Consider the following 22,699-nt stretch of genomic DNA (forward strand, 5'->3'; position numbering starts at 1 on the left):
CTTTACCACAGGATTAACAGGATCAAGCGGAAACGTGATTGTGGAGTCAGATCTAACCCATGGAATCGCTTGTTGGACCGTCTGATAATGGACTTGAGAAGGTACACCTACAGACGCCCCCTCAGTCCTGTTCTGGAAGTTCTTAAATGAGGAGACCTGTTCTGCGCTGTCCGTAAGTTCCACCTGCTCTCTCTCCTCAAACTTGACCCATGTCGTTTTCATTTTGTTCAACCTGCTTTATTGATGAATGATCTTTGAGAAGAAAGATTAGAAATGGTAATGCTCTGGAATTTGGTGCATCTTCCTTTATCTGGACTTCATGAACCGGTGGGTTAATATTAGGCAGTGAGTTTGTATTTAAGAACAGGTTACCCAGAGAATATATCTTGTTCTCTTCAAAGTCCTGAATTACTGTTGTAGTAGCTCCTTCGGCCAAATGTGGTTTTCCTGCTTGGATTCCTCTATCTGAGTGAGAGAGATTATCATCTGTGAACTTCAAGTCCTCAGCACTTGGGAGCTGCAAGCTAGTACCATTTGTGTTTAGACCTAACCTCTTACACACTTCCTTTTTTATTGTCGGAGTCGTAGTCAACTCTGCAGGGGAGTGGTTCATGTCTTGATTTGCTAGTAAGACTTTTAGAATGGAAACAAGGATGTCTTGAGTATGGTCTGAATTCTTTATAGATTTCTCCAAAAGTTCCAGACTGGATGATCAGATTCTTTCAAGGCACTTGAGAGATTCAGAAAGGACTACATGTTGTGCTGATGGACATGCTAAATCTGGGGAATAAGATGGAGTTAAGTCGGAGAGAAAGTGATCCGAGGGGGTGCTACTGAATATCTTCACAATAGGGGAATCAATGTTAGATTGTGCTGCTACGGGCGTTGTTGGTATAGATGAAGAAGCTATTCTGCTGACAAGCACCTCACCCGGATCTATATCAGGGAGGGTAAATCCTGTAACTTTGACTTGATTTGACTCCCTCACGGGGGTGGGGGCAACAAAACCAGCAAACCCCTCGGTGTCAGTGACGGTGGTGCCCTTGCCCACCAAAGTATTCAGATCATTACCCTGAGCGAGACCTTGAAGATAATTATTGTTGACACCAGATGTATTTCCTGCCTTAGCCATTATTATCTCACAGGGTGCCTTCGAAAGGAATGGGAGGATAGAATTCAGACTTTTATATTTAATTGCTGCACCCCCTTATTTCTCAGGGGGGTTGATTTTGTTTTTTTACAGAGTCAGCTAAGGAAAGACCTACTCCTTCTCGTGCATTTAGGAGTCATTCTCTTTGCTCCTGTACTTTTATTTTATCCTCCTCAAGAAGCAGCAGGGCTGAAAAGGGAAACAGGATCGGGTGGAAGTGGAGGACCATTGCTACTACCAGCCCTTCTGACTCTCAACATTCCCAGCCCGCTCTCCCCTGCTTCAGCTCATGCTTCGGGCTTCAAGGCTACAGGGGCCCCTGCCGGTGAGGGAGCTGCCAAGCTGCCCAGCAGCAGTTCCGGAAACAGTCACGGCAGCTAAAGCAGCTTCTGTGTGTCAATGGGAGATGTTACGAGTCAATAGACGAGGATATGAGGAGGTGTGAGGTGGCGTACGGCAAAGTCAGGGTGAGCTGGGGGAACCGGGAATCTGGGAAGCTAGTAGCAGGTGCAGAAGCCAGGGGGCAAAATAACAAGTGACAAGAAAGGTAAAAAAAAAAAAAGGGTCCGGAGGCCAACTACCCGCTGCCTCCAGCTCACGCGGTCCATTCTTCTCGAGTTCCGTTCGCCGCTCCCCTCCTCCAATCATCAGTCCTCCGGTTCTCTGCATGACCACTCCTCCTCTTCCTCCTGCACCTCCTCCAGCGCTGGCGTTTCCCCTGCACTGGGCTCAAGCTTGTGGTCCTCCTGCACCTCCTCCTGCGCTGGCGTTTCCCCTGCGCTGGGCTCACGCTTGTGGTACGTCTCGGCGAGGGTGAGGGCTCTGACGCTCTCCCAGCACACAGTTTGCAGGCGCTGATCACCCGGGCCGCTAGGGGGGCTCAATGGTGGACTTGTGCTCTGCTCTGCTCTTCACAGGCACAGTATTACGGGGTTGGAATAGGGGTTGGAATGCAGATTCCGAGGTCCCGAGATCTCAGCAGCACCCAGGTCCGGGATCGCTCCGGTGCACCACACACCGCGCTCCGGACAATGGCTTGCTCGTTTACGAACTCAGCACGAGCTGGAACTGGAAACACTTCATTTCCGGGTCACCGTATGCAGCCTGCATATTCTGCCTGAGGGAGGCTGGGGAGGAGGAGAGTTTGGGATATTGTTGCCTATAGTTTTCATTGATTATGTTCTTTTGGGGGAAGTGCTTTTGCTGCTAGTCAGCTTTGGGCTGCATTGCCCATACTTCTACAGCCTAGTGGGAGGGCTCGTTGTCTGGATCACAGGACCATGCTGGGTTTGGTATATGACAACAAGGGCCAGATGTAGCAAGGTCAGAATTTGCAATTCTGAAATTGCGAGTCGTGCGACTCGCAATTTCAAAATCGCAAATCCTGATGCAGAACGGTGTCTCAGACACCGTCTGCGACTCGCTATGGGGTCGCAAAGACCCACCTCATAAATATTAATGAGGTGGGTCGCATTTTGCGACCCCATAGCGAGTCCCTGCACTCACAGGGATGGTGGCCTGCTGAAGTCAGCAGACCTCCATGTCTGTGACTGCTTTTTCAATAAAGCAGTTTTTTTTATTTTATTTTGCAGCCCGTTTTCCTTAAAGGAAAACGAGTTGCGAAATAAAAAAAAATAACGAAACCATTTGGTTTCGTTTTTTCAGAGTAGGCAGTGGTCCATTTGACCACTGCCTGCTCTGAAAAAACCTTTTGGGCAACATTCACAAAGGGGAAGGGGTCCCATGGGGACCCCTTCCCTTTTGTGAATGAGTTACCACCAGTGTGACACTGGTGGTAACTGCGAATTGCGATACGAGTCGCAAATAGGAAGGGAACACCCCTTCCTATTTGCGAATCGCATTCACAATTGTGAATGTGCATCGCAGAAGGCTGTTTGTATGGCACAAACTGCGATTTTCGCAGTTTGCGCCATGCAAACAGCTTACTACATCTGGCCCCAAATTCCTTACGTGGACCATTAGGGGGTTAAACAGGCCAGAGAAATACCATAAAATCTTCGCATACCTCAAGCGCTATCGGGTCTCAATTGCGTTCCTGCAAGAGACTCATCTGTGAGACAACTGTATAGCCTCCCTCTGCCGGATGTGGGGAGGGCAGGTCAGTGCAACTTTGTATTTTAGACTTTGTGAGAGGGACCCTTATCTGGGTGGGCCCTGGGGTCCCTTTCCAAAAAATGGGGGTCTGTGTGGATCCGGACAGGAGGTATGCCATCCTGCATGGTACACTGGATGCTCACACGCTTTGTCTGGTCTGTGATATGCTCTCAACATAGACAACTGCACCTTCTTTGGAAAAGTTTTCGTAGCAGCGCAAGGGTTCTTGCCCGCGGAGATGATTATATCCAAGAACTATAACTGTGTGGTAGTTAGAGAAATAGACCGATTCCCCTCCCGAGAGGCCACTAAACCTAATATGACAGAAGCCCTGAGACAAATTATGCAGGGCATGGGTTTGGTGCACATTTGGAGGGCCCAGGCATGTGCATACTCCTGTTACACCCCTGCGGCTGATACACACAGTAGGCTATACTACTTTTTCACACAAATGGAAGCCACTCAGAGAGCAACTGACATAACATATCTAGCCAGATACATCTTGGACCACTCACCCTTCTCCCTTACTCTTTGATCCGAAGAGCCCCATGACTACCACTGTGGCAGATGACGGCGAAAGCTCTCACAGATCCAGCTTACAGGAGTAAATTGCAGAGGCCCTAACTGATTACTTCAATCTTAATTGAGAGAACACCAAGCCCAGAGTGACGGAATGGGGAGCCCTGATGGTGGTACACAGGGGCCTGGGCACAGCAACCACAACAGGTTTCTGACATAAATTGGAAAGGGACCTGACAAGTCAGGAAGAACTGCTAGTGACTCTTGAAAGAGCACTGCCAATGGATCTGACAGCTCACCCTGCACGGGAAGACGCAAAAAAAACAAGTTATCTCCTTGTGGGAGTGCCTGGAAAAACATGTCAGTCTTTCTATAGACAACGTCTATGTATGGAGGGTGTTAGGGCAGGCAGGTTACTTGGCATGGTGGTACAGCAGGACACCACTCTGACCCTATACTATTGATTAGGGATCCACTTGGCTGAGAGGTTTTCACACAGCAGGCCATCAATGAGATCCTGACGGATCACTTCGGTGAGCTGTACAGGTCACCTGGCGTTACTCTAGTGGACAAAGTGGTGGACTACCTAGACTTGCTGCCACTGGCACGGTTGGATGATCCTGAGCAGGCAGAACAAGAAGGTCCTCTAACAAAACAGGAGATAGCACAAACCATAGACTCCCTCAAGAAGGCTAAAGCCCCAGGTGGGACGGTCTGCCCGCTGAGCTCTACAGGGCGCTTCCAGGGACTATAGCTAATAGCTTGCTCCTGGTGTACCAGGAAACCCTGGAAAGGTGGGGTGCTCCCTGCATCTACGCGTTAGGTGCTGATAGTGCTAATACCCAAACCTGGGAAGGACTCCTTAGACGTGGCCTCTTACTGCCCTTTGTCCTTATTGAACGTGGACCAGGAGATACTTGGGCAGGTACTTGCTAGATGTTTATAATGACACCTTCCGAAGCTAGTCCACCCCAACCAATCAGGATTTATTCCCCACAGAAATACTCTTTGCAACCAGCACCAGCTTTTTTCATGTTCTCTGACTGGATTACAATCAGTATGCCCTTGCCTTTCTAGATATGGAAAAAGCACTTGATTTAATTAGCTGGGAGTATATCTGGCAAGTATTTGACAAAATGGGGCTAGGACCTAAATTTATTGTATGGGTAATTCAGATCTACACACAGCCACTGGCAGGGGTAAATATGGATGATCTGGTGTCAGGTGATTCGACTGCAGTGGGGAGGTAGACGTGGGTGCCCCTTGTCCACTCTACTATCACCTGGCGAAGGAGCTGGTGGCATGTTGGTTACGATATATGTTGTACTGCTGGGATATACAGACGGAACAGACGACCCACTTTGTATCCTTTTATGCAGATGGGGCAATGATGATGGTGTATTTGTGTCAGCCGGACATTTCGGCCCCAATCCTGATAAATGTAATGAGGGAGAATTTTGAGAACTTTTGGGCTCTTACGTCAATCATTTGAAATCTGCATTGTTCCCATTGGGTCAACTGAGGAGCGCTGAGGCTGCCTGGCTCCCGAGTCGAGGAATCCCCTGGAATACTGATAGTGTTTGCTACCTTGGAATGCATGTGGCATCCAGGGCACTGCAGTGCCACATTTTATATATGGGGCACGTGATAGTTAACCTTCGACCGTCCACTACATTTTGGAACACACTCAAGTTCTCCTTAATGGGCTAGATAGCCCTAATCAAAATGGTTGTGCTGCCCCGGTGCTTTTATATTTTACAGGGAACCATGTAGAGTTTCCTCAATCTGCCTTTTGGGAACTGGATGAGCTCCTGGTGGACCTCTTGTGGGCATGGAAGTGGTGCAGGTTTGGACTGGCCACACTAAGGTTGGATTAGGACAAAGGGGGAATGAAAGTACCTGACCTCGCTCCTACAACATGCAGTACACTGGTTTGATGATGGACCTAAGTGGGAGAAATCCCTGTTGGCCAGTACTACTGGGGGAGTTGACCTTTAATCCCTCCTGCTTTGTGGCAATAGAACACACTGGTCTGTGACACAGTTATTGAAACTGGTGTTCAGGCTCTGGGAACAAGCGGTGTGGGTGGTACTCCACAGGGCACCTTACATGCCAGGGCTCGAGGTGTGGAAAATTCGCCCTTTCGTACAAATTGCAAAGACTGTGTCTATTACTTGCTGGTGAGAGGGGTGTGTGCCTCCTTAGATGACTTCTATCCATTGGGCTGGTTTGTCACTCAGCAGAATGCAATGGAAACCTTTGGTGTGGGGGATGTCAGTTTCTCCAGTATGCCAAGATAGCAGCCACAGCAAGGGAAATCTGGACAAGATTCCCTGATGCCCTTGAGCCCCCTCAGACACTAGCTGCGCTGCTAACGCTGGCGGGCGAAAGGAGGCTTATAACTCATTTGTACTACACACTGTGAGAGGACAGACTTAGACTTCCTCTTAATAGTGAGGGAACGTGGCAGCACATCAGTGAGCACCCAGTTATGACTGAAGAATGCAAAAGGGTACACAGAGAGGTGAGGTAGGTATCTGCCAACACACAGTTTAAATTCACTTAATTCAATATAGTACATATCACATACCTTCTGCCGAAGACTTTGCACACCATATACCCCTCTAGGAATCGGAGGTGTGCACGGTGTCATAGGTTACTGGAAAGAGGTCCTGGGGCACCTACATAATGTTACGGGGTGGGCGATACCTAAAGACTTGAAACAATGTCTGCTGGGGTTGGTAACTGTTAAGAAAAAAAGGAAGCTCATTAGAAATTTGCAATCCTTGGACTGACTGTGGCCAAACGATATATAGCCATCAGATAACTGAGCCCAACACCTCCTCAGTCGGCTGAAGGATTTGATGGAATGGGCAAGGGCTTAGGAAGCACATATCGCAAAGGTGAGGCCCGATGATAGGTTGGCAGCTGATCTTTTGGCATGGGAGCCATGGTACTTGACCTAACCAGTGGTAGAGCTGTTGTTTCCATCACTGTGACGAGTGACGATGAAGAAGAACCTACTCAGACATCTCACTCCCAGACTACGTTGAGAGAAGGATGAATTGCTTGGTAGGATGGATATTGGTAATGAGAGTTGGGAACAGCTGCGGAGTGAACAACAGTGGTTGACTTGAAATGTTGGGGGTCCTTTGGAGCGTAGACATTGTAAAGAGCAAAGCACGGGATGGGGGAAGTGGGAGTTCTTTAATGCACATTGGTATAGGGGATTTTCAAGATTGGATTCAAATGAAATTGGATTGGAATGACTGCACTGCATTTGGTGCTACGCAATGTGATGACAATTGCTTGGTAGACCCATACGGCGATCTGGCTCATATTGTGGAGTGCTGTGTTGCTGGTTATGGATTTAATGACTGGCAATACTGTGCATGCTCCAGATATATGTAATGCTGAAATGCCAATAAAAAGAGTTTTTTTTAAAGTACACAGCACAAGGGGCCAGATGTACCATCACGGCCCATTGCGATTCGGTAATAGCGATTTTTAAGAAATCGCTATTACCGATTCGCAAAGGGCCATGTATCACAGTTGCGAATTGGTAATAGCGATTTCTTAAAAATCGCAAATGCTATTACCGATTCGCAAATTGCGATACCGGCCCCATTAGCTGCGAATTTTTTGCATTTCCAAAATTGCGATTTCTGAACCAGAAATTGCAATTTTGGAAATGCAAAAGGCCAGGGTGCTGGGGGCCTAAGGCCCCCTCTCCTGCACCCCAATTTTTTTTTTTTTTAACTTGTAAGGTACACACATGCCAAAAGGGCATGTGTGCTTTACATGTTCAATTTAAAAATTGAGTTTTACTGCATTTTTAAATTTTGCACCAGGTTACCACCTGGTTGCAGATCATGGTATTTTGCATGTGCAAAATACCATTCTGCGAAAAATCTACATTTGCGATTTTTTGCAGCATTGCCTTGCGACCTGGATTTTGTGAATCGCAAATTGTGATTCGCAAAATCCAGGTCGCAACGCTAAAAATCGCAATTTTTGCGATTTCTACTTTGTGGTCTGCGAATGCCTTTCATGCATTGCAGACCACTATTTTGCACTCACAAACGGCCGATTTTACCGTTTGCGAGTGCAAAATATTTTCATACATCTGGCCCAAAGAGTGTTACTGAAGGTGTGTAACTTGTTCATCCTGGCTCCAGTGTTGAGAGTATCAGCATTGAGCCCAAAAAGGGGAGATAAACAGGAGAAGGCAAGGGGTGGTGGACCAAAGTGAATAGCATTAAACTGGATGAACTGGCTAATAAGGGTCTTTCCGCATTTGGGGTTAGTTTGCTTGCATGGTTAGAATTCTGTTTGTAATTATGTTCAATCAATGAGCAGTTTTTGATTATGAGGTGAGCAGAGTTTAGCCTTACTTCACTTCGTGATGGACAGTTTGGTGCAATTTGAAATTTCATAACCTCTCTTTTTCTATAGAAATCATTGCAGAGTTCATCGAAGAAGATACCAGACCCACACAAAACTTGTCAATCAAGGGTTGTACGCCTGAGATGAAGAGCTGCATAAAACAAGAGGCCAGAGAAGCACACCAACTGCCTAAGAGCCACCGGGTGCTAGAGAGTGTTTCAGCAGAAAGGACCACTCTCTTGGTAGCCAGAGGCTCAAATCCTGAGCTTTCTGTTCAACAAAAGGAGTTAACAGTGTCCTCTAATGTTCATAATATTCCTGATATGTGTAATTATACAGCTCAATATCCAGGTACCAATATCACCAAAATGTTCAACAGTGTGACGTTCATGAACCCAGACTCAAATTCAGTTTCTCCAACTCTTATTCCACGAAGTACGGCACCACTTAGTCATGGCCAGTGGGCTACACACAAGGAACCCTCTGCTTCCAAGGTACACCATGCTGAGAGCACAAGCAATGTACTTGAGGAATTTCTTCAGAAGAAGACACCAAAGTTGCATATAAAGGAGCAGCCGAAGCAGCGGGGAATGCGGTTCCGCTACGTTTGTGAAGGGCGATTCGCTGGCAGCATACTTGGAGCTAGTAGCACAGATGAGAACAAAACTCTTCCCACAATTGAGGTGAGTTTGTGAAAATTATATTAAAGTACAATATCCTTGTTCCTCGCATTAGTGAGTAATTTCTTGTGTACAGTGCATAGTGTAGAATGAATCTCCCTTTGAAGTTTGATGTTTACTACAAATCTCATTCAATTACATACAATTACCTTAGACTTCACTGAAATGTATACTTGAATATAGAACAAATAGCTAGTCAAAAAGAACTACATTTATTGCACGGACAGTGACTGAATCAGCACAAATATTTTGCTCCCTAATGTCTTCCTAAAGAAGAACATTCTATATCTGTGTTAGTCTGAAACTCCACAGAATGCACAGTGTAATGTAGAATACTAAACCTGTGCTCTACTTTGGAAATATAGCAACTGCATTTCTTGATAGGGCACAACCCTAACTGACATTAGTGCTAGTTGGAGCATATTTTTTGTATCTGAGCCACTAACTGCTTCACCAATGTGTGTAAAACTCCTATAGCCACAGACCAGTTGGAGTATGTACCATACACTGATATTGAGATGGGGGTACCGTACATATCACACTTTAATTATTTGAACCAGGTATAAACTTAGTATGTGCTTTATAATTTCACTCATTTGTTAAGATGGTTATCCTCAGCCCCAGTGGTCTGGGTCATCAAGAAATAAGACACATTTAATGCGTAAAATGCATGAGTAACTTTGACAGAGCAGTTTGCCTTCTAGTGTTTACTCTTGTGTGAACTTGTTTGTTGTAAGACCATAACAATATTTATCATTAGCATGCCACTGTATTCTCAGACACCATACCAGATGGTTTCATCCCATCCCTTTGTTTCAGTCAAATTACTGCAGCTGGTTTGTAAAGTTAGCAACAGACCTGCCCTTGGCTACCATATTTAATTGCCTGTCTCAACCAGAAATAATGTGCATATTTCAGCATATAGCTTCTAGAGAGTAGGGGCCAAATATAGTGACATTAAATGATGGCTGAGCATGATTAGTTTAATGTCAAGCACAACCCTGTCTTTTAAAGATCTCATGCATTACACTGGGACACAACTGTGACCCTCATTAACTTTCCTCCATCCCTGCCCCACTTACTTCACACAGAAGCATAGTTTGTTGCATAGGCTGCTGTAGAGGATGTACTTTACACATTCCTGCCATTTAGTGTTGGATGTGTAGTTTGTAAGATGTTTTTCATCAAGGTAGAGGTTTGGGGTTTTGAGTTGGCTCTTAATACCTCTCCTGAAATGTACAATGCACCAGGACATATAGTTCACCTTAGATTAATTTTCCCCCTGCTGTCCGTTTTTGTCATGTTATAGAAGCAAAATCCTCTAAATCAGTTTTCTTCCACTGCTACTCTGAACTCATGAAGACATTGTGCGACTGACGACTGCATTGGAACCAAAACAGATTAAATTCACTGCCATTTGGTATTGGAATGGTTTGGGGGGGGGGGCGCATTATGTAGAAAACACCTTCCCAGTACTGCCCTGAGTGCCGCAGCAAGTGCCTGTAATGAACAAGTGCCTGTTTGCAACCTCTGTCTTCCTAGGTAAGGATGGGTGGAATTTTTAATTCTACCAGTGGAATTGGAGTAATTTAGTAATTCTGCGTTATTCATGCAGCGCAGAATTACTAGTTAATTCCGCTGTTCTGCCAGCGTAATTAAATCAGCACTGTAATGGTACTTAAACAGGGCTTAGAGGGAGTAGTCATACTATTTAAAAAAAAAAAAAAAAAAAAACCCTGCAGATTTAACTGTAATCTGCAGTGATCTTTAAACATAGAGGGACTGCTCCCTCTTCCAGTCCTGTTTAAGTACCACTGCAGTGCACATACACCACAGTGATTGTACATGCTTCTGTAAGGGCAGAGAGGGTTCGCATGTACCCACTTTGCCCCTTGGCAGAATTCCATAGAATTTTGATGTAACTCCACGGAATGAAACTCTGCCAATTCCTCCCACCCCTAAAAAAGACCGTCTGGCACTGAAAATAAATGTGGTGGAGGCATTATAAGATACAGAGCTGAGGTGCTTCATGAGCCACTGACCGCACAATGGATTCAAAGATATCAAGGGACCTACATTGATAGAAAGAGAGGCCTCCGAGTACTGGAGGACCAGATTCCTTAGTATATCTTGCCTATTGCCTTTTACAGGAGAGAAAATTCAGCTCCAGGCCCCCCAATAAAAACCACTGCCAGCACAAAGTCTACACCTTAGGTTTCTTGTTCAACACTTTTTGCGGATCCTTCTTCCAAAGTTTGATCTCGAGTGAAGCCTTGGCTTCAGGACACAGAACCACCTTGAGAGAGCCATGCCTTAAGTCCAGAACCACCTCCAAGAAGTTATCAACAGTCTGCACTGTTTACTGTTCCAGACCTGCCTCGGCCCGAAAGCTGACTGCTGCTCTATAAAAGCCTTGAGACTTAGGATATAAACTTTGGCACGGAGATACTCCTCCTCTGCCCCAAACAACACCACTTGAAGGAGATGCAGGAGTCACAGACCCCTTCCAGAAACTTTTAAGAAGCCTAGAAGAAAGCATGTTCAGCAGTGGAAAAGCATCTCCAACACTAACATTACAGGTGTGCTACATACAGCGGACTGTGCCCCCAGGTAAATTAACATTGGCCTTTTCTTCTGAAAGCATGCCTGGTTGTAAATTATTGGATTCTGCCCTGAAGTCAAACAGCACCTCCTCAGTATGGCTTTTAATGAGAAACACATTTTTGGCTCTCTGGTGGACTTTGTGTTGGAAAGGTCACTGAAGATACAGGGAAGGCCATGGAAGCACTCCAAACCCAATGTACAAAATCAGTGTTTCGAAGGCAGCCAGATTGAGCTGGATCCAAGACAGCATTCACCTGCCAACCCTCTGCAGCAGCACTCCTTTTCAGAGGGTCAGGCAGCCGGACCCTACTCTGGGAGAAGCCAAACCTTACCTCAGTGTTTGTTTTAGCCAGGGTTTAGCACAAACTATTATGGCGGAACCAAAAACTTGTTAGAGGCTGGTCATTCCTCCAGCCACAAGTCACTATCAACTCTCCCTCGCAGGGTGGAGAATACACTTGAGCCACCTCTCAAGCCAGAGCAAATGGTCACCTCACCAAATGAGTCTCAATATCAGTGTACCCAAACTGATTGCAGTTCAGTTTGCGGTTTGAGGGTTTTGCAAAATCACTTGCAACAAAATAGTGCTAAGTCAGAGGGACAACATGACCGTCATGCACTACCTACAAAAACAAGGGAGCATACACTCCATACAGTTGTTCAGGCTAGCTTAGACAATCTGGCATTGGACAATTCATAAACAAATCCTTTGTGAACCTGCTTAGAAGGATGTATGAGTAAACACAGAAATATGAAATCAATGCATAGGTGATCCATCAATACCTCAAACTCCTTGACACCCACGGGAACGGAAAATGCCAAAGCTTTGCATCCAGGTACACACAACAACAATCCGTGGGCACTGCTTTCTGCATAAATTGTTCAGGGATATTTGGGTACATTTTTCTTCCACTGCCCTTGGAAAACAATTGCCAGTGGGGCTCATTTCCTTGCCACCAACATGTGCAAGGCAGCCATGGTACTCATTACTTCTGAAAATGTCAATACAGCCTTACAAAAAGCTACCTCCACATCCAGATCCTCTCACCCAACTTCAGTGTCAGCTACAGGATCCTCCTAATTCCTGCCACGGTACAGGATATTGCAGTTTGGCACCTGATTTCCTACAGTTTGGTTATCCCTAACTTCCAGAAGTGCACATGCACATTTTTGAAGAAGCCTACATGCCCACTACATCAGCTTGGTATGCGCCGAAATAGAAAAGATTTGTCCATTACTGAGGAGTCTTCATAATCAGCCTTTACAGACCTGAGTGCAAGATATTTGTTATTTGTTTCACCTACAAAAGACAGATTTAGTCTACTGTTTCATAGTGCTACATGTTGCTGGGATGGCAGCTTATCAGAAAAATAGGGACCACCACACATAACCTACCTGTTGTTAGGGCCTGTCTGGAAAGCCTGAAAAGATTGATTAGTTTAAGAATCCCATGGGACCTCACAAATGTTCTGACCCTGCTTACGGGTGAGTCCACCATTTGAGCTTTTACACTCATGTCAACTGAGGTTACTTTCTTAGAAGTTGCCCTTCCTGATTGTAGTTCAGTTAATAAAGTTCAAGCATGGAAGAGCCATTCATTCAGGTGCATACACACACTTGGTTTTCCTTAGAACTAGCCTTTGTTTTCTGAATAAGGGCATCTTCTGATTCCAGGTCACTCAAATATTGATTGACCAGTTTTTCTCCCCATAGCCTAAGTCGCTTGCGGAAAGCACCTTATACACTAGATGTCAGAAGAAACCTCTTTCCAAAGCAAGCAATGCAAATACATTGTCAAATGCATTCAGATTTTCTGTGCTAAATCCAAGTCACATTGCACTCTGGGTCTAGAGCACATATCACTAGTAACAAGGGAGCCTCTGGCTTTCCTAGGTATCCAACTTGCAGACATATGTTAATGGTGCATAACGGTCTAATACCCATACTTTTACCAATTATTATTATTAGTACATTCATGCCTGAAAAGAGGCACAAGTTGAGAAAACTGTTGTTAAAACTCTGTTCCAAATATCTCCTACTCCAGCTTGTAAGCCACCATTTTAAGAAGAAGTACATTATGTTTTCATTCTGTGCAAAGAATATGACCTACAGTGGCACCTGTTCTAGAAATAGAAAATGTTATAGAACCTACCTGTAACGTTTCATATGTAGCTTGTAGGACTGTATATTCACATATGTCCTTCCACTTTCCCAGGTGCAAACTCAGAGCATGTTATTTATAAGAGTATTTAAGTTTAAACATTTTTACCAACATTACGCCAATGCATAGATTGCCCTGTTTTGCATTGGCACAGCTACTTGATCTCACCCATATAGGAAAGACACAATCCAAGGTGAAGTCTAAGTCCCAGTGGATTTTAGGGACTGTGTCGCCTTGAATCCAAAATGCAATGTCTATGCTCAACATTAGATGGAAGGAGTGTGCAGAGCATGTGACTCTACGGCACTACAAGCTACAAACGGAATGTTACAGGTAAGTAACATTTCCTTAAACCTGATGGGGCAGTGTCAGGGAAATAGAAATGAGGGTGATGGTGCTAGTGCTAGTGTACTCCACAGGGACAGAGGCAGGCTGATAGTTCCTGTCCCATTCTAAGTCCCGTTCCCCCTCCAGAGTTTGTAGGGACTTATATAATGACCTTGTATAGAAAAGGAATAAAATAAATTTACAATGATAAATTCACAGGCCAGTATTTCTAAAGGAGTTTAAATAGTGATTGATTAGGGCACAATAGAACACTATAGAGACCAGAGCATACATGCATTTTAGACTATATACAAGATGGTTTTAGATAGTAATTAATACAAGGCTGATAAAGGACACTGATTTCTAGAAATCTTAAAGCCTTTCTATTCCAGTTCCAGGGTGTGGAATTTATTAAAATATCTTCTTGTCCATGGTGCAGGTTGCTTCATAAATTTACGTGTCCTGTAGAAAATTCAACTTCTCCCTTTGGTGCCATGTAGTGCGGCCACAAATGGCAGCTATCTCATTAGGTAAGAGCTCTAAATATAGCCTCAATGATTATGCCAAAGCTCATACTATCATTGTAATGTTATCTGCTCTTTCACAAGAAGCTTATTGGCAAACAGGGCCAGATACACTAAAATGCAATTTTGCATTTCCTAAATAGCGACTTCATAGAAATTGCTATTTAGGAAATGCAAAATGCTATGTACAGATACCGATTTTCTAATAGCGATTCCTACAAAGTAGGAATCCCTATTAGGAAATCGTCAATAAGAAATCCCATGCCATTTGAGACCGTGGACCGGTTTTGCATTTCCCAAAAAGTGATTTCCTATTAGGTAATCGCTATTTGGGAAAATGCAAAATCAAGGATGGTTATGGGCAAAGGGTCACCCGAAACGCACCCTGAAAAAAGTTGTGCACATGTAAAGCGCATACATGCCCTAAGGGCACGTGTGTACTTATTGCACTTTAACCCCTTGGGTGCCCTGGACGTAAAGGTTACGTCGTGAGCAGCACCACTCGGGTACCCAGGACGTAACCGTTACGTCCAGGAAGGGGCCCTCGGAGGAAGCGCTAGTGCTCCCCCCGGGGGCCTGGCACACCCCTCCCCTGGGCAGGGATAGAAGGGGAATTGCCTCCCCTTCTGCCCCCGCACCCTCTCCTGACCCCCCTTGTGGCGTCTGGACCAATTGCGCGCTGACCTCATCAGAGGCCTACGCCTGAGCTTCCAACGTGGATCGGAGGAGAAATGCAGAAGCATTTCTCCTCCGATCATGTGGAGGGGCCGAAAGAGCCATCAAAGGAAAGGAAAGGAAAGGCCTTTCCTTTCCTTTGATGTCTGTCTTTGCATTTCTGCTGCCCGATCTCGATGTGATGGGGCTGCAGAAATGTCCACTAGACACCAGGAAGTTTTTTGTTTTTGTTTTATATCTATAGGGCAAGGGCTGCTCCCCCGGGGGGGTGGAGGGCAAATTATTTTACAGCCATTTCTGATATCCCTCCCCACCCGGGGACAGATCGGCCTATTATAATTGGGCCGATTTGCCCCCGGGGGGGCAGAAACCACTAGACACCAGGGATATTTCTTTTTGTTTCTTTTTAAAAAAATGTTTTATATATATATATATATATGTTCAACAAAAAGCGCTGCACTCCCGGAGGTTTCTTTTAGTAATTTTCATTTATTGATCAAAGCAGCATGAAACCAGACCCCACAACGCGTTTCGACTGACGTCTTTTTCAAGTGGTATGTAGCCTGTATTTAATGTTGAAATGTATGGAGCCATGTGAAGCGCAAATGAGAAGATAATGAGTCACAGGAGACTAATAAACCCCAGCTGGATTACATATGAGAAACTGCAAATCCCAGAATGCACTAATATAATGAACATGTCCCAGAATGCTCTGCATATATAAAAAAGCTTTTGATTGTGAAAACGATGTGAATACAGGCTACATACCACTTGAAAAAGACGTCAGTCGAAACGCGTTGTGGGGTCTGGTTTCATGCTGCTTTGATCAATAAATGAAAATTACTAAAAGAAACCTCCGGGAGTGCAGCGCTTTTTGTTGAACTTATTTACCAGGGGTGGTGGTCTTCACCCTTCACGTTTGCACCAGCAGTCAGAGTGCCCTGTTTTGAAGACCATTTGTTGTGGAATTTAATTCTACGGAGGCACCCGGTATTTTAAACATCAGAAACTGTGGAAAGAGGAGGCGAGGGGATACGATGCCTCTGCGTTTGTACTAAACAATGGAAGACTTGGGACTAAAGTTGTCAGAACTTCTAATGCGCCTTGCGCCACTCTGCCACTTAAGGGATAATCTCAACAAGATGTAAGGTGAGCAGATGTCCCTTTATTTATGACGAAATACCGATGCGGCCCTTTATTTGGAGGGCCTGGAGGTGAGGTTAAACAAACTAAGCACGGGGTTTTTCTCAAGGAATATGGGCTGAAAATGGAAAATGTAATTAGCTCCGTGACATGGTACATCGTAACACAGAAGCATGGCTTGTTAATATTATTGGAAATCGGCATGAAAGATAAATGTGCAGTTGCACGGAAAAAATGAAAATGAAATACTTGATGGATTTATGGAAGCCTCATTTAATGTTGAAATGTATGGAGCCATGTGAAGCGCAAATGAGAAGATAATGAGTCACAGGAGACTAACAAACCCCAGCTGGATTACATATGAGAAACTGCAAATCCCAGAATGCACTAATATAATGAACATGTCCCAGAATGCTCTGCATATATAAAAAAGCTTTTGATTGTGAAAACGATGTGAATACAGGCTACATACCACTTGAAAAAGACGTCAGTCGAAACGCGTTGTGGGGTCTGGTTTCATGCTGCTTTGATCAATAAATGAAAATTACTAAAAGAAACCTCCGGGAGTGCAGCGCTTTTTGTTGAACTTATTTACCAGGGGTGGTGGTCTTCACCCTTCACGTTTGCACCAGCAGTCAGAGTGCCCTGTTTTGAAGACCATTTGTTGTGGAATATATATATATATATATATATATATATGTGCGGAGCGACCCCTTAGCCAAGGGTCGCTCCCTTGGGGAATATTTAATTTTAGGCCATTTCTGCCCCCCTTTGGGGGCATATCAGCCTATTTTTATTAGGCCAATCTGTCCCCAAGGGGGGCAGAAACCACTAGACACCAGGGATTTTGTTTTTTGTCAGTTTCATGTGAGAGGAGCGACCCCTTAGGCAAGGGTCACTCCCCTAGGGGGGCATATTTGTTGTTGGCAATTTCTGCCCTCCTTGGGGGCAGATCGGCCTATTGTAATTGTAATTAGGCCGATCTCCCTTGGGGGTCAGAAAACCCTAGACACCGGGGATTTGTTTTTGTTGTTAATTTTTTTTTTATATGTTGAGAACGACCCGTTAGGTAAGGGTCAATCCCCTGGCGGGCTGATTGTCTTTAGGACATTTCTGCCACCCTTGGGGGAAGATCGGCCTATTTTTATTAGGCCAGTCTGCCCCCAGGGGGGCAGAAACCACTAGACACCAAGGATTTGTACTTTTTGCATCAATTTCACGCAAGGGGAGCGACTACTTAGGCAAGGATAGTTCCCCTAGGGGGAAATTTATTTTAGACCATTTCTGCCCCCCTTAGGGGCAGATCGGACTATTTTTATTAGGCCAATCTGCCCCAAGGGGGGCAGAAACCACTAGGCCCCAGGGATTTTTTTGTGCCAATTTTAAGCAAGGGGAGCGACCCCTTAGGCAATGGTCGCTCCCCTGGGGTGGTAGATTTATTTTAGGCCATTTCTGCTCCCCTTGGGGGCAGATTGGTCTATTTTTAATTGGCCTATCTGCCCCCTGGGGGGCAGAAACCACCTAGGCACCAGGGATTGGTGTGTTTGTATGTGTGTGTTTTGTTTGAGGGGGCAGCCCTTTGGGCAAGGGTCGCTCCTCATGGGGGCACATTACTGTTGGCCATATCTGCCCCTCCTTGGGGGCAGATCGGCCTATTTTTTGAAGGCCCATCGGCAGAAAGCCCACCAGAGACCAGGGAAGATTTTTTTTTTCCAAAATAAGAGGGTGGGGATATGGCCTTAGCCCCACCCCAAATAAATGGGGCCAAAGTTGTTCTGCCCACCAGTGGCCAGATGGGGCAATTACCCCCGATCCACACCCCCGGGGGGGCAGAAAGACTACTAGATGCCAGGGAATTAAAAAAAGGAAAATAGTGGGGTGGTGGCTACCAACCAGTATGGGCCTGGTTATGCCCCCAATTGAAGAGGGTAACAGTCTTTCAGCTCTCCCCCCAAACACTGAAACATCTTATCCCACAGCAAGCAAGAGGACATTTGATTATTTTGGGTTTTGGTTTTACATTTGGGCCATGAGAGCTTGGCTAACTCTCAAAATCGTCCCACTTGGAATGGTGAGGGCTGCACTTTTGGGAATTTGGGATGCTGCCTTGTAGAAAAATCCACAAGACCTAGACACATCTGAAAACTAAACATCTGTGTGATCCCAGGGTGGTGTGCTTCACATGCACCCTGCCCCTTTTTCTTATCCACAATGCCCTGCAAACCTCCAACTTTGCTGGAAATCACACATTTTTTCCACATTTTTGTGATGGAACCTTCCGGAATCTGCAGGAATCCACAAAATTCCTACTACCCAACATTATCTAATCTATACCGATAGAAAATCTGCTGCACTTGTCAGCCTAAAAATGTTTTTTTTTTTCAAACTGTCCTTTTGGACTCGCCTTGGTACCTCCTCAATTTCAACATGTTTTTGGCTCTTCCCTGTCACAGGCACTTGGCCCACCTACACAAGTGAGGTACCATTTTTACCGGTAGACTGAGGGGAACGTTGGGTGGTAGGAAATTTGTCCCGATGATCCCACACCGAAATGTGGGAAAAATGTGTTTTTTTTTTTTAGCTAAATTTTAGGTTTGCTGAGGATTCTGGGTAAGAAAAAATTGGGGGATCCATGCAAGTCACACCTCCCTGGATTCCCTTGGGTGACAGGTTTTCAGAAATGTTTGGGTTTGGTAGGTTTCCCTAGATGACTGCTGAGCCTAGGACCAAAAACACAGGCTGCAAAAACAGGTAGTTTTGTATTTGATCATTTTGATGTGTCCACATAGTGTTTTGGGGGCATTTCCTTTCGCGGGCACTATGCCTACCCACACAAGTGAGGTACCATTTTTATCGGGAGACTTGGGGGAACGCTGGGTTTGCAAAAGATTCTGGGTAACAGAACCTGGTGAGAGCCCCACAAGTCACCCCATCCTGGATTCCCCTAGGTGTCTAGTTTTAAAAAATGCACAGGTTTGGTAGGTTTCCCTAGGTGCCGGCTGAGCTTGAGGCTAAAATCCACAGCTTGGCACTTTGCAACAAAACAGCCCTGTTTTCTTTGGGAAAATGTGATGTGTCAATGTTGTGTTTTGGGGCATTTCCTGTCGCAGGCGCTAGGCCTACCCTCACAAGTGAGGTACCATTTATATCGGGAGACTTGGGGGAATGCTGGGTGGAAGGAAATTTGTGGCTCCTCTCAGATTCCAGAACTTTCTGTCACTGAATTTGAGGAAAAAGTGTTTTTTTGGCCTAATTGTGAGTTTTGCAAAGAATTCTGGGTAACCGAACCTGGTGGGAGTCCCATAAGTCACCCCATCCTGGATTCCCCTAGGTGTCTAGTTTTTCAGAAAAGCATAGGTTTCCTAAGTACCGGCAGATCTAGAGGCCAAAATCCATAGCTAGGCACTTTCCAAAAAACACGTCAGTTTTCTTTGGGAAAATGTGATGTGTCCATGTTGTGTTTCCTGTAGTGGGCATTAGGCCTAACCACGCAAGTGAGATACCATTTTTATCGGGAGACTTGGGGGAACACAGAATAGCAGAGCAAGTGTTACTCCCCCTTGTGTGTCTCTACATTTTTTTTCCTTTCAAATAAAAGACAGTGTGTAAAAAAGACGTCTATTTGAGAAATGCCCTGTAATTCACATGCTAGTATGGGGACCCCAGAATTCAGAGATGTGCTAATAACCACTGCTTCTCATCACCTTATCTTGTGGCCATTTTGGAAATACAAAGGTTTTCTTGATACCTATTTTTCACTCTTTATATTTCACCAAATGAATTGCTGTGTACCCAGTATAGAATGAAAACCCCTTGCAAGGTGCAGCTCATTTATTGGCTCTGGGTACCTAGGGTTCTTGATGAACCTACAAGCCCTATTTATCCCCACAACCAGAAGAGTCCAGCAGACGTAACGGTATATTGCTGTCAAAAATCTGACATCGCAGGAGAAAGTTACAGAGTAAAACTTGGAGAAAAATTGCCTTTTTTTTCACCTCAATTTCAATATTTTCTTTTTATTTCGGCTCTTATTGTCTGTAGGAAAACCTTGTAGGACCTACACAAATTACCCCTGCTGAATTCAGAATTTGGTCTACTTTTCAGAAATGTTTAGCTTTCTGGGATCCAGCATTGGTTTCACACCCATTTCTGTTACTAACTGGAAAGAGGCTGAAAGCACAAAAAAATAGTAAAAATGGGGTATGTCCCAGTAAAATGCCACAATTGTGTTGAAAAATTGGGTTTTCTGATTCAAGCCTGCCTGTTCCTGAAAGCTGGGAAGATGGTGATTTTAGCACTGCAAACCCTGTGTTGATGCCATTTTCAAGGAAAAAAACACAAGCCTTCTTCTGCAACCCTTTTTTCCCATTTCTTTTTTTAAAAATGAAATGTAGTTGTATTTTAGCTAATTTCTTAGTCTCCTAAAGGGGAACCCACAAACTCTGGGTACCTTCAGAATCCCTAGGATGTTGGAAAGAAAGGACACAGATTTGGCGTGGGTAACTTATGTGGACAAAAAGTTATGAGGGCCTAAGCGCGAACTGCCCCAAATAGCCAAAAAAAGGCCTGGCACCTGAGGGGGAAAAGGACTGGCAGCGAAGGGGTTAAATGCTTTTTTTTTTATTGCACATGGTTACCATCCACTTGAAGTCAATGGGAATTGCATTTCCTAAATGCTTATTTGGAATTTAGGAAATGCTTTGTACATGTGCCAAGAAATCGCAGATAGGAAATCCCTGTTTCTGATTTCCTATTTAGTGGTTCACAAAATGCGATTTCTGCAGGGTAGAAATCACATATTGCGATTCCCTAAAGGCCAGTGTACATAGGAAAAGGCTGTTTTGCGTTTCTTAACAGGATGAAATTGTTAAGAAATGCAAAAGGCAAAAGGCGTTTGTACATCTGGCCCACAGTTGTTCAGTGCCAGGAACTACTGTGGTAATGTGTTTTTTTGTTTTTTTTTGCGACCAAAAAATATTTTTTCTTTTTGCCAATATTTATTACAATGATGTGGGCCCAGCAGCTTCCACAACAATAAAGTTTTTCAAAAGCTGTGTCGAAACAGGACACACATTGGCAAAACCAAAAAAACTGCCTGCTCAATGTCAGACCTATTGGCTTTGCGAGTGCTTGCTTGTATTCTTGTTTCCCATAATCTTGTTGAAACTGGTTACACTGACCTTAAATTATTAATATTTTTTGGAAGTACTAGCATGCATCAACATAGTTTTTCTAAATAATGCTTAAAAGAAATGGTACATAAAATTTCACAGTAGTTTAGCAAAAAGAATTCGTAGTTGCATTTTTTTGCGAACATTTTATTTCGAAGGCAAAAAACATCAAGTTTGCTTTCCAGCTTCTGCAAATATTTGCATTTAATCAGAGAGCATTCTGGGTGAAATATATGTAGCCTCATATTTTTAAACTTTGTAAAGGCATGTACGCAATTTTTTTTTACCACATTTTTTTTTACTGGAACCACTTTCAGTAGTGCAGCCCGAGCTTACAACATTTAGGGGGTTATTACAACTTTGGAGGAGGTGTTAATCCGTCCCAAAAGTGACGGTAAAGTGACGGATATACCACCAGCCGTATTACGAGTCCATTATATCCTATGGAACTCGTAATACGGCAGGAGGTATATCCGTCACTTGACCGTCACTTTTGGGACGGATTAACACCTCCTCCAAAGTTGTAATAACCCCCTTATTTAGAACGCTCAATCTAATAACAGAGGCTTTTTATTAATAAACCATAAATACAAGTTCGAACAGCATTAACACATGGACACACATATTATATTAATTGCAGACAATTCCCTTCTCCATAACGTGGTACTCTAAACTGGCAGCCAAAGGGTTTGTGCTGCAGGTGGTTGGGCCTGCATAGCCCAATGACAAAATAAACCTGAAAACGTGTTTGTCCTTGACCCCAAACTATATGTCCTGGGGGTCGGACTATAGAAATTACACACTCCTGCAGTTCACAAGTCTGGCAAGAAATCCCCCAAACTAGTCAAGGTAAAAATGATAGGGGGTCAAAAAATCAATACCCTAAGTTGTTGGAAGAGATGAGGTAACAGACAGGTACTAAGGAGAGATACAGTCAGAAAAGAAATGTTTTTATTCTTGCCCATCAACCCAATATTTCTGAGGTTTGCTTGGAATGATAAGAAATACATCTTATGAATAGCCAAGAAATGAAGAGATTCTTGAGAATCCGGAAAGAAAGCAGCATTTTTCAGGTCTTGCAAAAGGAGTAGGATAAGATGAAATTTAATGAGGGCAACCATAGAGGTGAAGAAATAACATAGACCCTTGGGGAATGATGGTAATTGCTATATGGTAATTTAAAAGTACCCCATATCTTCATAACACTGGAAATTGAAAGGGGTGAAAATGAGGAAGTAAGCAAA

At 44.4% G+C, this 22,699-nt stretch overlaps 1 protein-coding gene across 2 annotated transcripts in view; it reads left to right on the forward strand.

Annotated features, from left to right (window-relative positions):
• Nucleotides 1-22,699, forward strand: part of RELB (RELB proto-oncogene, NF-kB subunit) — a 319,238-nt gene that overhangs the window by 10,950 nt on the left and 285,589 nt on the right. The window contains exons 1-2 of one of the 2 annotated variants that reach the window (XM_069207724.1): nucleotides 17-172; nucleotides 8,240-8,853. In XM_069207724.1, coding sequence (XP_069063825.1) covers nucleotides 8,314-8,853 — 540 coding nt within the window. In that variant the 5' untranslated portion in view covers nucleotides 17-172; nucleotides 8,240-8,313. Of the gene's footprint in view, nucleotides 1-16; nucleotides 173-8,239; nucleotides 8,854-22,699 lie in introns of those variants that run through there. The other variant, XM_069207723.1, reaches the window with a different exon arrangement.

Source organism: Pleurodeles waltl, chromosome 9 (assembly GCF_031143425.1).
Source record: "Pleurodeles waltl isolate 20211129_DDA chromosome 9, aPleWal1.hap1.20221129, whole genome shotgun sequence".
In the NCBI taxonomy this organism is placed as follows: domain Eukaryota; kingdom Metazoa; phylum Chordata; class Amphibia; order Caudata; family Salamandridae; genus Pleurodeles; species Pleurodeles waltl.